Source organism: Anolis carolinensis, chromosome 2 (genome assembly GCF_035594765.1).
Source record: "Anolis carolinensis isolate JA03-04 chromosome 2, rAnoCar3.1.pri, whole genome shotgun sequence".
Lineage (NCBI taxonomy): Eukaryota > Metazoa > Chordata > Lepidosauria > Squamata > Dactyloidae > Anolis > Anolis carolinensis.
The window spans coordinates 152,288,941-152,303,651 of record NC_085842.1 but is presented as its reverse complement, the minus strand read 5'-3'; the positions used below and the strand labels follow the sequence as shown (position 1 = coordinate 152,303,651).

General features: G+C 40.4%; 1 protein-coding gene across 8 annotated transcripts in view; it reads right to left on the bottom strand.

The window, feature by feature from the left end:
• Window positions 1–4,070: 4,070 nt before the first annotated feature.
• Window positions 4,071–14,711, bottom strand: part of sdk2 (sidekick cell adhesion molecule 2) — a 412,574-nt gene continuing 401,933 nt past the window's right edge. For all 8 annotated transcript variants that reach the window (XM_062970845.1, XM_062970848.1, XM_062970846.1 and 5 more), the window contains 5 exons: window positions 13,803–13,967; window positions 13,516–13,656; window positions 11,931–12,069; window positions 11,635–11,761; window positions 4,071–7,203 (listed from right to left, as the gene is read on the bottom strand). In XM_062970845.1, coding sequence (XP_062826915.1) covers window positions 6,850–7,203; window positions 11,635–11,761; window positions 11,931–12,069; window positions 13,516–13,656; window positions 13,803–13,967 — 926 coding nt within the window. In that variant the 3' untranslated portion in view covers window positions 4,071–6,849. The remainder of the gene's footprint in view (window positions 7,204–11,634; window positions 11,762–11,930; window positions 12,070–13,515; window positions 13,657–13,802; window positions 13,968–14,711) is intronic.

Sequence of the window (14,711 nt, the reverse complement as noted above, 5' to 3'; positions counted from 1 at the left end):
TTGTATTGTTCTTTCATTGTTGTTTTTTTCCCACTACAAATAAGACATGTGGGTGTGCATAGGAATTTGTTTGTATTTTCTTTTCAAACTATAGTCCAGCACCCCAACACTCTGAAGGACCGTGGACCGGCCTTCTGCTTAAAAATTTTGGTCTAACCCATTGCACAACCACAGCTCCCTAATAAAAAATAAAATAAAAAATATGAGGACACAAAAATAACAAAAATTATGAATCCATTAGCATTAGTGAAACACAATGGTTGAGATTCTAAATCAGCTACCTAGTATACTTAACTAAGGACATGTCTACACTGACCAGTTAGGTCAGTTTGGAACCAGTTTAGCTGATCGGATGATTAGACTGACATTTCTGGAACAGCTTTGAGACCAGGAAGGTAATCACATTCATTATGGAAAGGGTCTTCAAACCACTCCTGCCCTCTCCCCCATTTCAGGGAGAGATGTGTACCAGTGCTCCAGATGCATAAGAGTAAAAAGGGAAAGTGACAGTTAGGAATGGAGGTAATCACTTACCTCTCCCAGTAGGACAATGAGCCTCCTGCTAGCCAGACATGCCCCTGGGGTATTTCTTTTGGCAGCCCACTCATTCCAAATGCTACAAAGCGCTTTAGCAAGGGCGGATGTCTACAATATGCTTCAAATTCTGAAGAGTTGATTTTGCCTTGCGATCTGGGCTATATTGGGATCTGCTGCAGCACATTAAAGGGCTTAATCCAAACTTTCCTGCAGTTTGGCTTAATGGCCTTGATTTATGCTGCAGCATGCTTTGGCTGCATGCATTTCATATCAACTGCAGTTTTAAGTCCGCTTGAAACTGCATTAAATGGTCAGTGCAAATGGGGGCCTCAGTAGGGTTTTCTGGCCTGACCCCAATCCCAGTCCTTACTTATTAGGCATTTGTACGTTGCAAGTGAAGTGGGCCTGTCCTTCTGCTGATTGTGATGCAGCATGCTGGATTTCCTGCTGCCCACCTGTAAGATTCAACAGTTCAACAGTTAGAGGATCCCTTGCAATTTCAGATTGCTGGCAGGAGGACAGAAATGCCAGTCTTTTGTTCACCAATCAACCAGAGAACAGACCCCCATTGCTTGCAGCAGCTGCTTCCTGGGAACTTAGAATTGGGTGCACTTAATTCTACTGAATATGAAAGGATTGTAAATACAAAACAGTTATGAGCATGTAACTAGGTGATACAATCCTTATTTTGAATTCCACCCCCCACCCCCCCACAAAAATGGCAGAATCAGAAACCTTTACTAGTGTCTAGAAACAAACAAATTTGGAGTAAAAGTCTCACATCTGCCTTTCAATGGGGACAATTTCATACATTGCCTGGAGTGAAAATTGAGTTTTGCCATCCAACTTATAATTTCCCTGTTTAGTTTACTTAAATAATGGTGTGCAAACATGTGTTTGACTCTCACACTCTTCATATTTGTATGAGTGTTTAAAAATGAAACAATTGACTTGGTCCATGGAAAGGGAGGTTCATTGCTGAGGCTCACCCTTTGAGATTCTGAGAGAGTTGGAAAAGTCTTCTTCACAACTAATAGTCTCTCTTCCATTGTGCTGCCATGGTTTGCAGATTATTATGAAGAATAGTTATAGCTCTAAAACTGTCCTCAGAAACGGCGCAAGAGAAGTAAACAGTCCCTTCTAAATAATTATGGGAGGCATAGACATTCTTTTCCATGCTGAATCTGCCAACCTTAGATGAAGGATAGTCCACTGCTGCCAACATAAAGATAGGTGGCTGAAATTAAATGTCCCAGTAAGGTTCTTGAGAACAGTTTGCTTTTGTGTATCAATTACTTTCTTACCATGCAAATGAGCCTCAAGCCCATGGGGTGTAACTGGTTGCCACCAACCTACCTGTATATCCCATGCTGGTTGTGGTTTTTTTAAAAAAACATATGAGACTACTACGTTGAAATTTTCTCTCTCACTTTCTGGCCTATATTAGTTGTCTTTTTAAGGTGGCTCTGAAACACAATAATCTCATTTTTGAAACAATATTTTGCTGACAAGGAAAAGGGAGGAGTGTGAGCACCCAAATGTCTGTGTAATGCCTGGAATACCAGCAAAAACTTTCTTAGAAAAACCCCTCCTTCCTACTCTGAACAGATGAGGTCTTCCTTTATTACATACCTCTATTTTTCATTTCTGCTTTGCTTTTGCTTTGCATGACAGTGTATAGCTAAGTTAAAAAGAACCCTGCCAAAGTCAAAGGCATTGTTATTCAGATAAGGTTTTGGCATCAGAACTGATTTGCCACTGGAATAGGCTTTAATCTTGTGGATGCTGTCCTTTCTTTCTTGCTTTCTTTCTTTCTTTCTTTTTCTTTCTTTCTTTTTCTTTCTTTCTTTCTTTCTTTTTGATTTGATTTTTGTTTTGTTTTAACTAGATACTCATCATTACGGTATTATAAAGGCATCAATTAAAATAATGGAAGATAAATACAGTAGAGTCTCACTTATCCAACACTCGCTTATCCAACGTTCTGGATTATCCAACACATTTTTGTAGTCAATGTTTTCAATACATCGTGATATTTTGGTGCTAAATTCGTAAATACAGTAATTACTACATAGCATTGCTGTGTATTGAACTACTTTTTCTGTCAAATTTGTTGTATAACATGATGTTTTGGTGCTTAATTTGTAAAATCATAACCCAATTTAATGTTTAATAGGCTTTTTCTTAAGCTCTCCTTATTATCCAACATATTCGCTTATCCAATGTTCTGCTGGCCCGTTTATGTTGGATAAGCGAGACTCTACTGTAGGTGTAGTTGGACAGATGGTTGAAAGTGAACAGATCTAAATCACGGTACAGTAGAGTCTCACTTATCCAACATAAACGGGCCGGCAGAATGTTGGATAAGTGAATATGTTGGATAATAAGGAGAGATTAAGGAAAAGTCTAGTAAACATCAAATTAGGTTATGATTTTACAAATTAAGCACCAAAACTTCATGATATACAACAAATTTGACAGAAAAAGTAGTTCAGTACGCAGTAATGCTATGCAGTAATTGCTGTATTTACGAATTTAGCACCAAAATATCATGACGTTTTGAAAACATTGGCTACAAAAATGCATTGGATAATCCAGAACGTTGGATAAGTGAGTGTTGGATAAGTGAGACTCTACTGTATTTCTCTTCTTGATAACATACAATGTATGCTTTGTTGTTTCTTCACTTACACATAGTTACCGAAAGGAACATTGGTGTTATCCATGATATGTTCATCTCCAGGAGATGTGGGATGGACATCTTCTTTTAAAAAACAATTCTGACAACAAGACCAATCTTACCTCTGACCATGAGAGGTTTTCCCCCTTTTCTTTTGGAAGGACACAGGGTGACCCTGCTCTTTAATGTCTTCTCTTTAATGGGTTTGAAACTTGCCAATTGAATTACCAGCCACCAAGGCAGCTGCTAAAGGGAAGCCTTTATTACCTATTTCCTGGCTTGGAGTTAATCTCTTTCAAGTGAACAGCCACATTACCCAAAGTAGAGGCCTGTTCCTCACATCAGCGATTAATTAAATTGTAGTCTGTAGGGTGCCAGCTGGCCACTTTTTCTTCTTAATAACCTCTTGCTAACATTGGTTGTTTAATATGGGATTGGTTCTCGGATGGAGGTATGCCCCATGAAGCATGTGATTAATTTTAGTAACACAGCCTTTCTTTAAACCAAGAGGAATTGGAAAAAGGCTGGAGTGCTATAGAAGTGAAAAAACAACCTAAACCAGCCGAGACAGGTTTTTTCATCCATTTTGTAAGCCGGCAATGGCTAGCATTCTATCAATAAGCTACAGCATTGTAAGCCTACTTTACTATATCGCAACTCACTTTTTAAAAATCATTGCATAGGTCCAACCTCATAATGACCAAGTATGCCAGGGCTATGCAGTTAATTGTTCATTGGGAAAGCTCTAGATTTTCCCATAAGAAAATTATTGCCTTGAGGTGCAGTACACCTGGATCACAAGCAACAACTGTACAATGTGGCAAAAAAACAAATTGAAAAAACAAACTGCTCATCTCAGTAACGCTAGAATATATTTTGTGAAAATAACATCATTGCCCAAAACAAGGTCAGGTTGTATCACCTCTTTGTGGCTGGCTTCTTGACTATATTCCTCAACCCCTTTACTCTTAATTGTGGATGACATGGCATGCATATGCCTATGTGTCTCTTCCAATATGACCAGCATATGCATTATAACAGATTTACTGAAACATAGAGCAGATTTTGAGCTGTTGTCCCCAGAACCCCCCACCCCCCCACACACGGTGGCACGGAAAATAAAACTGTGAGCAATGTGGACATATACAAAATGAACAACTTTCTGCATGAGCCATTTTTCCAACCTGTCTGTTATGATTTCATGTTCTTATAGAAGCACATTTTTGTAAAACCCAGGCTATATTTACATTATTTTGACTACAATAAGGGGACTTAAAACCAGCTCAGTTTTAACTTTAAAGGAGAGATGCATTTCTGGAAAAGTACAGAGCTAGGTCAATATAGCTGTCAACTTCGCCCACTGACCCTGATAACTGATTTGAAAGAAGCACATGACAGACAGTACATTGAAGAGCTATGTTCTTTCTCCCTTTGGTCCAAGCTTTCAATAGTAGAGGTTCAGGAGCAGACAGACATGAGCTGAGGACATGGCTGCTCTGCTGCCTTAATACCTCTAATGGTACAAATATCCTGTCTGTGAGCTTGTTTAATCCTCTTTTGAATTATGTTAGAGCACCAAATTCTCACAGCATCGAATAACAGCTGGAGGATATTTTGAAATCATCATTAAGCAAATCTGTAGAGGGTTCCTTCGGTTAAGTCTTTCCTACTCAGTGGCTTGGGACCAGTTCCATTAAGGCGATATGCCTTAAATTTAACAGATTGACATTATAGGACAGTTCTTTTGAGACATATAATGAAAGCCCCAGAAACTGTTCAAATTGCCTTTCGATTCTTTATTAAAAGGACCCTATGTTCCAGGCTCAATCCTTTGTAAACCAGGCTTTGAAAACAATGTGCAAATAAAGGCATGGGGTGAGGTGAGGGTTGCGTAAAGGGCATCTCTATATCCCTAGCACTTCCAGGAAAGAAGGTAATACAGGTAGAGCTGAAAGCTCCCATTTTCTTTTCCTCCCCTCTTTTCCTCGCTGTTCTACAACTTTTTTTTTTGCTCTAACCCATGATTCTGCTGGAGGGGAGGGGAGAAGATGGCCACCGCAGATCTTGGGGCTCAGTAGGCACTGTGTGTGTGTGTATTCATGGTCTGCTAGGCCAAAATGAACAAACAAAAAACTTCCCACCTACCTCCTCCATAACCTTGTGCTAAAATAAAATTCAAAACAAAACAAACCAAAAAATTGAAGGAGGAGGGGGGCTACCACTTTGAATCCATCTCAACATTAACAGTCCCTCCCTCCTCCTTTGTATTGTGAATTGTGAAAAATTAAAACAACAATATAAAAGGGGAATTGGGGACAAACTCTTCTTTTCTATGGAACTGAAGAGAATGTTTTGTTTTGATACCATGAGGAGGAGAGAAAACGCTGCAGTGGGGCTGAAGTACAGCCCGCTGAGGTTATCCTTTCTAAAGCCAGTACCAAGAGGCCGTGCAGCATTTAAATGGTCAAGTTTATATCCTGTCCCTGAACACCCCTTCGAATTGCACTTGAATTGGATTGGGGCCTCCCCCTTTCCTTCCTCTCTCCCCCTGTCCAATGAAGTGAATGGGGGGGAAGGAACTAAGAAGAAGACGGGGCGCCGAGACCATGTGGGGTGGATTCTGCCTTGTGGTTTGGTTTGGCTGCAGGGGCTCAGCTCTCCCACAAAGCTCCAGGGAGGACACTTTCTGCTGAGGTGATACAATTGAAATTCATCAACTTCCTTCTAACTGTTCTCAAATATAGTCTCCTATCATCACCTCAAAATATACAAAAAGAAACCACACTTTCTTTAGCACCATTCAGTTTGGTTAATTTTTGCAAATGTTCCAACTGTGAGCAGAAGAGCAAACTGGAGGCAAAACTGGTCTGAGTGTCAGAGAGGTTGTTCACCAGCCTGCACCTCTATTGTTCTTTCAATACAGCCTCAGAGAATACGGATCCCTTCGCTGTTATTTCAATTCCTCAGCTCCCACTGCCATTATGATATAGCAGCCTTGCTCTTTCACTGGCCAGTTGCTAGCCACCTGGAGCGTATTCCTATTGGCCAGTCACTTGTTCACCGTACTCACAGGTCCTGCATTAAACAACTTTGATTGCAGCAGTCCAGCTGGCTTATGTTTACTGCTTGTAGAGCCCAAACCCGTTCCCCTCCGAGGAAAGCTTTGGTTGGAGAAAAGAAAGAAAGAAAGAAAATGCAAAGAGACTATTTTGAGAAATGTCAGTTCACCATTTCCTTCCCTGTCTGGAGAGTTGACCTGCAAGGAGGTGGTCTGCAGTACCAAATGCTGCCTTAGCTTTGTGGTTCCCATCTTTTACCCTGTTGCCATTCATCCTTCCTTACTTCCTTCAGCACTAGGCCTGAGGACAAAGCTTTCTCCTGTCTTGCTCCAGGTGTAGCATTTGCAGACAGGTAGTTTTTGAAGAGCATTGTGCAATACCAGAAGTGACAGCAGCAGTCAATGGTTCCAAACTCAGCTATGACTGATTGTCTCCCACATGATCTTCTCTTCGCCTCTTAAAAATAATAATTCTGGACCAAAATGTTCTTCATTATTGTTATTATTATTATTAACTCCATGATTTTATCTTCTTCACCATTTTCTCTCTTTCTTCTTCTTGCCTTTAGAAATGTCAAACAAAAGAAGAAAACCCAGCAATAGGAGCTCTGGACCCAGGGGCAAGGCTACTGGGAGGGCGATAAAGGGTGCTCTGCTGGCTGGGAGGGTTGACTGGGGTCTGTGGGGTTGGAGTCCTACTGGATTTGGGCCGAAAGAGGCTGCCCTGTTGGGTGCTGGTGCTGTTGGACATTGGGCACTGGTCCGGGTCACCCGAGTCACTCTCTGTATAACTGTAGGCCTGAGCCCGTGAAATGCCCTTCTGTTGGCGTCTCCATGAATTGTAATAAGTTGGATCACTGATGTAATGGTTGACAAAGGAATGGGCTTTCTGGTGGTTTTGCTCCACTTCATACTCACTGTCACTTCCCTGTGGAAAGAGAGAAAGGGAGACACAAATACTATGATTTTAATGAATTATCAGATGGAGGAATTAATTGGCTTGGTGACAAAAACTACCATGAGAAAATGATTGTGTAATGCAGCCATCCCCATCACATTTTCTGATTTTTTGACCCACACTTTATAGAAGCACTTTTCAACCTGTGGGCTGTGGTCCATCAGTGGGCCACGAAAACAAATATCCGGTCCACAAACCTCCTTCCTCTTTATTTATTTATTCTATTTTATTAATTTTATTTCCACTCCTTTCTGTGGAGCTGACCATTGCATTGGACAGACCACATCAGAATTAGATTATTAAATATGGTTTTCTGTAGGCGAGCAGATGGCGACTACTGAATGATATATGTTCTGTATCAGAAACTAGAACTGATGTGGTTTATCCAATGCAATTTTCTGAATCAGCACCCCAAATAAGCAAACTGATTCTAAAGCTGACCAAAACTGATTTGTAACCCTTTTGGTACTAATGTTGGAGAGTGGTCTCTGGTCAAAGTGGTCCCCAGTCAAAGTAGTCCCTGTTCAAGTGGACCCTGGTTTAAAAAAAAAACGGTTGGGAACCACTGTTTTATAGGATCTGAGCTGGGCTTACTTTCTTGGGTCAAAGAAAAGGATTTATATAAGACTACCTTCTCTGACATCAATCTTCCAACTCCATAAGTGCATCTGAAAAAGTGGATTGATATCCACAGAAGTTCAAGCTAAAAATTTCTGGAAATTACAAAAAGAAATATGAAAAGTGAAGTGTTGGCTCTATTTTATTTCCTTATTGGGATAAAGTAATATAGCAAACAAACAAATAGAAAATCATGTCAGCCTTAGTCTTTATGCAGTTGACATCACCTATTCGTCCCTAACATCAAAACAAAGTTACACATTTCAATCATTGACTACTACTTTCTCAATTCACACCTTAATCCCATTCCTTACATTTTTTGCATCCTGGATTTTTCAGCTCATTCAACAGTTCTGCTGTTTCACGTAAATGTATATATGGATAATGTAATTTAAAACAGTCAATATGTTACTGATATATTTACCATTTAATCTTTAATCGGGCACTTAAAAATCAGACATCGCTGATATAATCTCTTTGGGTATTAATTTAGTAAGATAATACTGAAAAAGTAACACCTCCTTACTGCTAATTCCAAAATACTTTTTTTAAAGAGTAACCTAGTATTTCATCTATGAGAACATCTGTATTTTTTAAAAACCCTGAAGTTTGAAGCGGGGAGAGAGATGAAAACTGGCCAGGGTAGACTTGGCTCATTTCCCTCCTTTCAGCTCCCCTCCGCTCTCCCTAATTGAATTCAGCTTCTCCATTTGCAGAAGCACAATAGGGACTATTCATGGGAACCCAGCACTCGGCCAAGGAAGCGATCAAGTGGCAGCTTTCAACTAGTTCAGTGCTCAACAGTTCCTCAAATGTACTTGCTGCACAGGGGGAGAAGAGAAACAGCACAGGAAAAGGAACCATATCTCCTAAAGTTATTGAGAAAAAAGGGTTGGGAGAGCCACATAGTCAATGTATTAGGAATAAAAACTAAATCTCAGACATCTCAGACTGCCTCCGTTGGCCTAGGGGATAAAAGCCTCGTGACTTGAAGGTTGGGTTGCTGACCTGAAAGCTGCCAGGTTCGAATCCCACCTGGGGAGAGTGCGGATGAGCTCCCTCTATCAGCTCCAACTCCATGAGGGGACATGAGAGAAGCCTCCCACAAGGATGGTAAAACATCAAAACATCCGGGCGTCCCCTGGGCAACGTTTTTGCAGACGGCCAATTCTCTCACTCCAGAAGCAACTCCGGTTGCTCCTGACACGAAAAAAAATATCTCCCAAATTGGAGGATTGGGAAAATCTGTGCCTTCCCCTTTTAGCAACACAGGGCTATAGAAACAAGGCCAGGAACAAAATAAAACAAAACAGATTGCAAAATCAAAAGTGAGTCTTCAAACACATATGGTATGAAATCTCAATCCCAACTCCCCTCCCAATCTTTATGTATAAATACATGTTTTCCTTTTCCCTAGAAAAAGCAAAATTAGTTAGGTTCATACTTAACAAAATTTATTGATGATAGAATAAACTGTATACTTTCCAGTCACCTTATTTTACAGGTAGGGTGGCCACTGATGCGTCCTCACACACAAGAGCCAATGACAGAGCTGTGCCACCTGTTTCATTTCTACAGTCTTCCACTACGAACTGGCTGAATATAAAGCATGGTTCAAAATGTGTTTTGTTTTGTTTTGTTTTTCTTCATTTTCATGTTTGTCAGGAGCAGCGATCAGTCTTAGAAAAGAGAATTGCCCCTAGCTGTCCTTGTGGCTCAAGGCTTTTGCCATGACAGCAATTCATCTGAGTGCCTAATTGCACTGGGTATGCCAGTTGAGGTTCAGGCCATTTGGCAAAAGGTTTGTTCTTAAGGAGTAGACAAAGGAGCCATTTTGCTCCAACCTGGCAGGACTGCCAGCTCCTACTAGTCTCAGAGTGCAAGTGCTTGTTGCCACTGGCAATGAGGGCAAGTGTGTGTGAGAGAGAGCCTCATTGTGAGATTGCATGTACTCTAGTCCTGGCTTTCTAAGGCAGATGTTTGCATGCTTCTGCCACCCTGCTTTCCGGCTGGATCTTCTGATCATGACCCTATTCCAGAATAATGCAAGATGACATGTATAATTCAGATTTGTACAAGGCAGGCTGTCTGAAAATTTAGCTCATCCAGCTCATGGATATGAGGAAACTTCATTTTCCAGATTACAGTGTTCCCTCATTACTTCACGGTTCACTTTTCGTGGATTTGCGGTTTTTCAATAAACTCTAAAAGACTATTATAAATCATAAAAAATTACAATTTACAGCCTAAGGAAGGGAATAAGGAGAAGCCAAAAGGAGAGAAAAGGAGCCCAAGCGGCAACAGGAGGGGGAGGAGGAGGAGATTTATCAACACACAATTGGTTGATAAAGACTTAAAATAGTGTATAACTACTAAAAAAAATGTATAAATATTAAAATTAAATATAGCATCCCTACTTCACGGAATTTCACTTATTGCGGGTGGTCCTGGAACCTAACCCCAGCGATAAGTGAGGGAACACTGTAGTGCCTTCCTCAAAGAATGTAGACTACCATTTTCTTTCCTATTTTTTTCATCTGCTCATATACTGCTCCCTTATAGCCATGAAGAGAAAAGGCTAAAGAGAGCAGGTCTACAGTGATCTGATTGATGGTGAAAGTCATAAAAGTTTTCAAATCCATCTGTTCAATAAGATGCTAGTGTTCCATCTCTCATTCTACCCATGGAAGCCACATTCAACAGCAGTAATTTCATGATGCTATGGATCATTCTCCTGTAGCATCACGGAGACTTTAAATGTGTCCTTATATCCATCAACCTTAAAAGTAACTATCCAAAATATATTGAAAGGACTCCAAGCTCCATCTACAAAGCTCAGGAGATAAGCCTCCTTTGCATAAGTTTGAACATATATATATCTTTGTATACCTCTCTCTGATATCTCCTTCAATTGTCCCAGCCCCCCATCACTAATTTGAAGGGAAGTATTTTTCCTGAATACATTGTAAAAGGTGATCAAACCCTTTTATGACAACTTGGTGTTATTACCACACAGAAGTGTATCTCCTTTAAAAGCTTATCAGTTCTTGAAATAAAGAATTCTGACATCTGAAAAGGATGTGGAAAGAGGAACTTCTCTGATAAGTAGCCCCACAAATTGCCCATGCTGTATTTTTTCCAAGTCTGCTGGCAATCTTAATATGTGGGTCCTTCACATGGAAGACTAGGACCATATGATTCCACTCTGTAAAAACCTTCTGTGAACCTTATTTTATTAGGCAGCTATAATAGACTTTCAAACTCTTGGTCATTCAATATCCTTTTTTTCTGACCCATGTTCCTTCAGCACCAGAACCTACATGTTCTGACAAGTTTAGAAAACTTAATGAAATGAATAAAGTTTGCCATGTATCTTGAAAGATCTGCTGTCAACATGTAAGGTATGCGATTTTCCACCTTAAGGCAGGAGGCTCTGCTCACTTAGTATCAAATCCCTGGGTTTTGTTGTCCAATGATTTTTTAATACCGCAAATCACCTGGAGTCGAAATTACTTGCATCCACAAAAAAGTCAGTTTTGTGCCCCCAAGGATTTCTGAACCCTCATATTAAAAAAAACCCTATTTTGAATTTACAAAATGTGGCAATTTATCTTGCTCCCCCATGTAAAAAATGAGATAAAATAGAGTCCAGAAATGATGTGATTTCATGTCACCTCTGTTCAGAGATGTAAGACGTAGCCCCCTCTACCTACGCAGATACCAAGCCCTGCTCTATTTCAGTCAAAAGCTTCTCTAATCCCGTCCTCCTGGTTTGTGACTTACCTGTGAATCAGAGATCTCTGAAGGCTTTTCTGTAAGGCTGCTGCTCTCAGCTGGAATGAGGTCATTGTACTTGGTAACATCTTCATCTGAGTAGTGCAGGGAACCAGGGCTAGGTCTTGGTGGGGATCTAAGAAATTACACAGAAGCTGTGAAATATTTTTCAGAAAGGAAGATGCCTGTTGTTGTTGTTGTTACTACTACTACTATGGAGGGAGAGCAAAGCGCTCCTCCTAAATTTCTTTTGCCTTCTTCCTCACTAGCCACCCATTCCCCACTGTTCTGGAAGTCTTGACTACCTTGTATATATTCCATTCTTCCTGCAGAAAGAGTTTTTCACTGACAGGCGACGGTTGTTCAATTCCAGAGCAGGAAAACTGCTCTCATCCAGACTGACCATCTCACCATGTCCGAGTGCATTTGACTTACAGTTGCCTCCTGAAAACAACAATAACAACCACAAATAGCTTTGAATAGCTTTGTCAATTTATAAAAAAGTAAACTATGGCCAATTCACATGTAACAGTTCTCCTACATAGTTGTATCAAGATATAGGTAGACACATATATCATACATGAAAGTTGCATCTGCTTCTTATAGGTGGGTTGAAAACTGTTACATAAGTGTACATAGTTATAAAAGTTCACAGGATGAAAATGTGCAACAGCATGAAGCAGACCTCCAAGGGGAAAACCAAGAGTGCTGTGCCACAGATACTCAAATTTCACCACCAAGTTTGTTTGTTTAAGAGGAAGGTCCAGATTTTCCTGACAATTAGAGCAAAGCAAACACAGCTACATTCCCTTGACCTGGTGACCTTTCCAATTTTGTGGCCGCCTCTGGCATTGACTAAAGCATGAAGCCATTTATTTTAATTGCCAGCTTGGCATGATGTTGACAAGGTCATTGACTTTTCCTCCCAACATTACACATTCAGGCACTTGAGAGAGCATTTCTTAAGATTGTCCTCAGAGCAGCAAAGGACAGTTCAAGCTACACTTCCCCATTTATTACTCATCTTCACAACAGAAAGCAATTGTTCCCCTTCCCCAATCTCCAGAGGGCAGGAACCAATGTTTACTGGTAGGAAGAATGACTGGGCTCAGAAATACTAGCTATTAACTACACTGTAAAAAGAAGATCCTGAAGAACAAGTATATGCAATGTGGTATCCCTTGATGCTTTGTACTACATTTCCCATCAGCCTCAGTTAGCATGAAAAATGATTATGAGAGTTCCAGTTCAAGCAACCGGAGCATGGAAGAGAGACAGAATTAACTCCCTAGAAGTATGATCTAGTGGGTAGATCAAGGCACCTAGAGAAGGGTCTAATTTTCTACCTTCCTAGGACTTCTATGAGCTGCATTCCCCACCTGAGTGTTTTAAAATATCTTGTTTTCCCTCCACTTTGCCTTCAAAATGGTGAAGTGATGGGTCACTTCCTGTTATGAATTTGAAGGAGGAATAGGGGAAGAACAAGGTATTTTAGAGCAAGTAGGAAGTTCTGATGGTTTGACTGAGTGGACTGGCATATTTACATGGATTGAAGGCTACAGGTGTGATTTAGGACTTATTTTTGTCATATTGTAGAAGGGGTTGTTCAGGATGTTGTGAGGATTGATGGGTAGAATTTATGATGTGCAAATGTGGGGTCCAGAGTACATATCACTCATGTGCTGCACTTCACCCACCTTAGGGTAGGTAATTGCCTTATGGGAAGAGGTTTTATAGCCAGTAAGTAGCTGACAGAAGGAGCCTTTTAATTGCTGAAGCTGAAAACAAGCCTTTATTAAAGCCTCCTCAACAGTTAAGAATGTTAATGTCCCAAAAGATAGCAGATCTTGTTAGAAAAAAATGAAGTCTTGCAGACATATTGGCACCTACCTGAGTCTGACTTCTTGGCATACTTCTTGCTCTGCCCACGGATTATAAGGACAAAGACCAGGAGAAGGATAAAGATGAGTCCCACCAAAGCAATGACCACCAGAAACCACCACTCTTCATAGAAGGGATTGGCTTTCTGAGCTGAAAAACAGCAGGTGGCATGGAGCAATCAAGGACCCCTTCCCCATGCAAAGCTTACTTATGCTTCATTTATAGTGTTTCCCATAGCCTCAGTTTAGGAGCTATTGGGAAATGGTATGAGATGAAATGAGGCAGGGATACTTTACCTGAGACTGATGGGGAGGGAGAGCTGGGTGTCCCATAACCGTAGTCATTGACAGCAATGACTCGGAAGTCATAGCTGACACCCTGCTTCAAAATGTCCATGCTAAAGGTATATGAAGTCACCTCTTTGGGGATATCCTTAATGAGAATATCCCAGAGTCCCTCATCTGTAAGAGAAAAAAAAGTAATGAAATTACTATAGCAAAGGCATATTGTTCATACAATGCATAAACACACATGCATATATTTATCCATCATGATCCCCTAGAAAAATTGACATGTGTTTATTGACCATGTTCCCCAGGCAAACATACCATACTTTGATTGATGCTGTTCTTCCAGACAAAATAATGTATTTTCACCCTAATCCTACTAGTTCAAAAGGAGCTGATGACTACTTGCTGGGGATCCTGCATTGAACAGGGGGTTGGACTTACTGGCTCAAAAAGCCTCTTCCAGCTTTATGATTCTATAACTTTGTGACTCTGTTCTTCATCTTTTTTCTTAGTCTCCTCATAGTACTAATATATTTCACTCTGCTTTGTTATCCACATCGGGTAAATCTCAGCCAATGTTGACATATGATTAAAAGGCACTAGGGACTGACACAGAAGAGGGCTAATTAAGGACCTCATGGAACATGTAGCTAATAAAGAAAGGTTTTTAGGAACTCAGAAACAAAGGACAATACAGATGGGTGAGAAGTGAGGTCTAACTACAAAAAGGAACAGGCAGAATGATTTAAGATACCAGGAATAAATGCTTGGAATCATCATCCTCATCCTCATCATCATCTTTATTTGTGGACCACCCTATCTCCCTAAATATTTGAAATATGGATTTCCATATAGGTATATTTTGTGATGAAAATCCAGATAAGAAAAGGTACCTCCAATCCAGTCCATTTTACA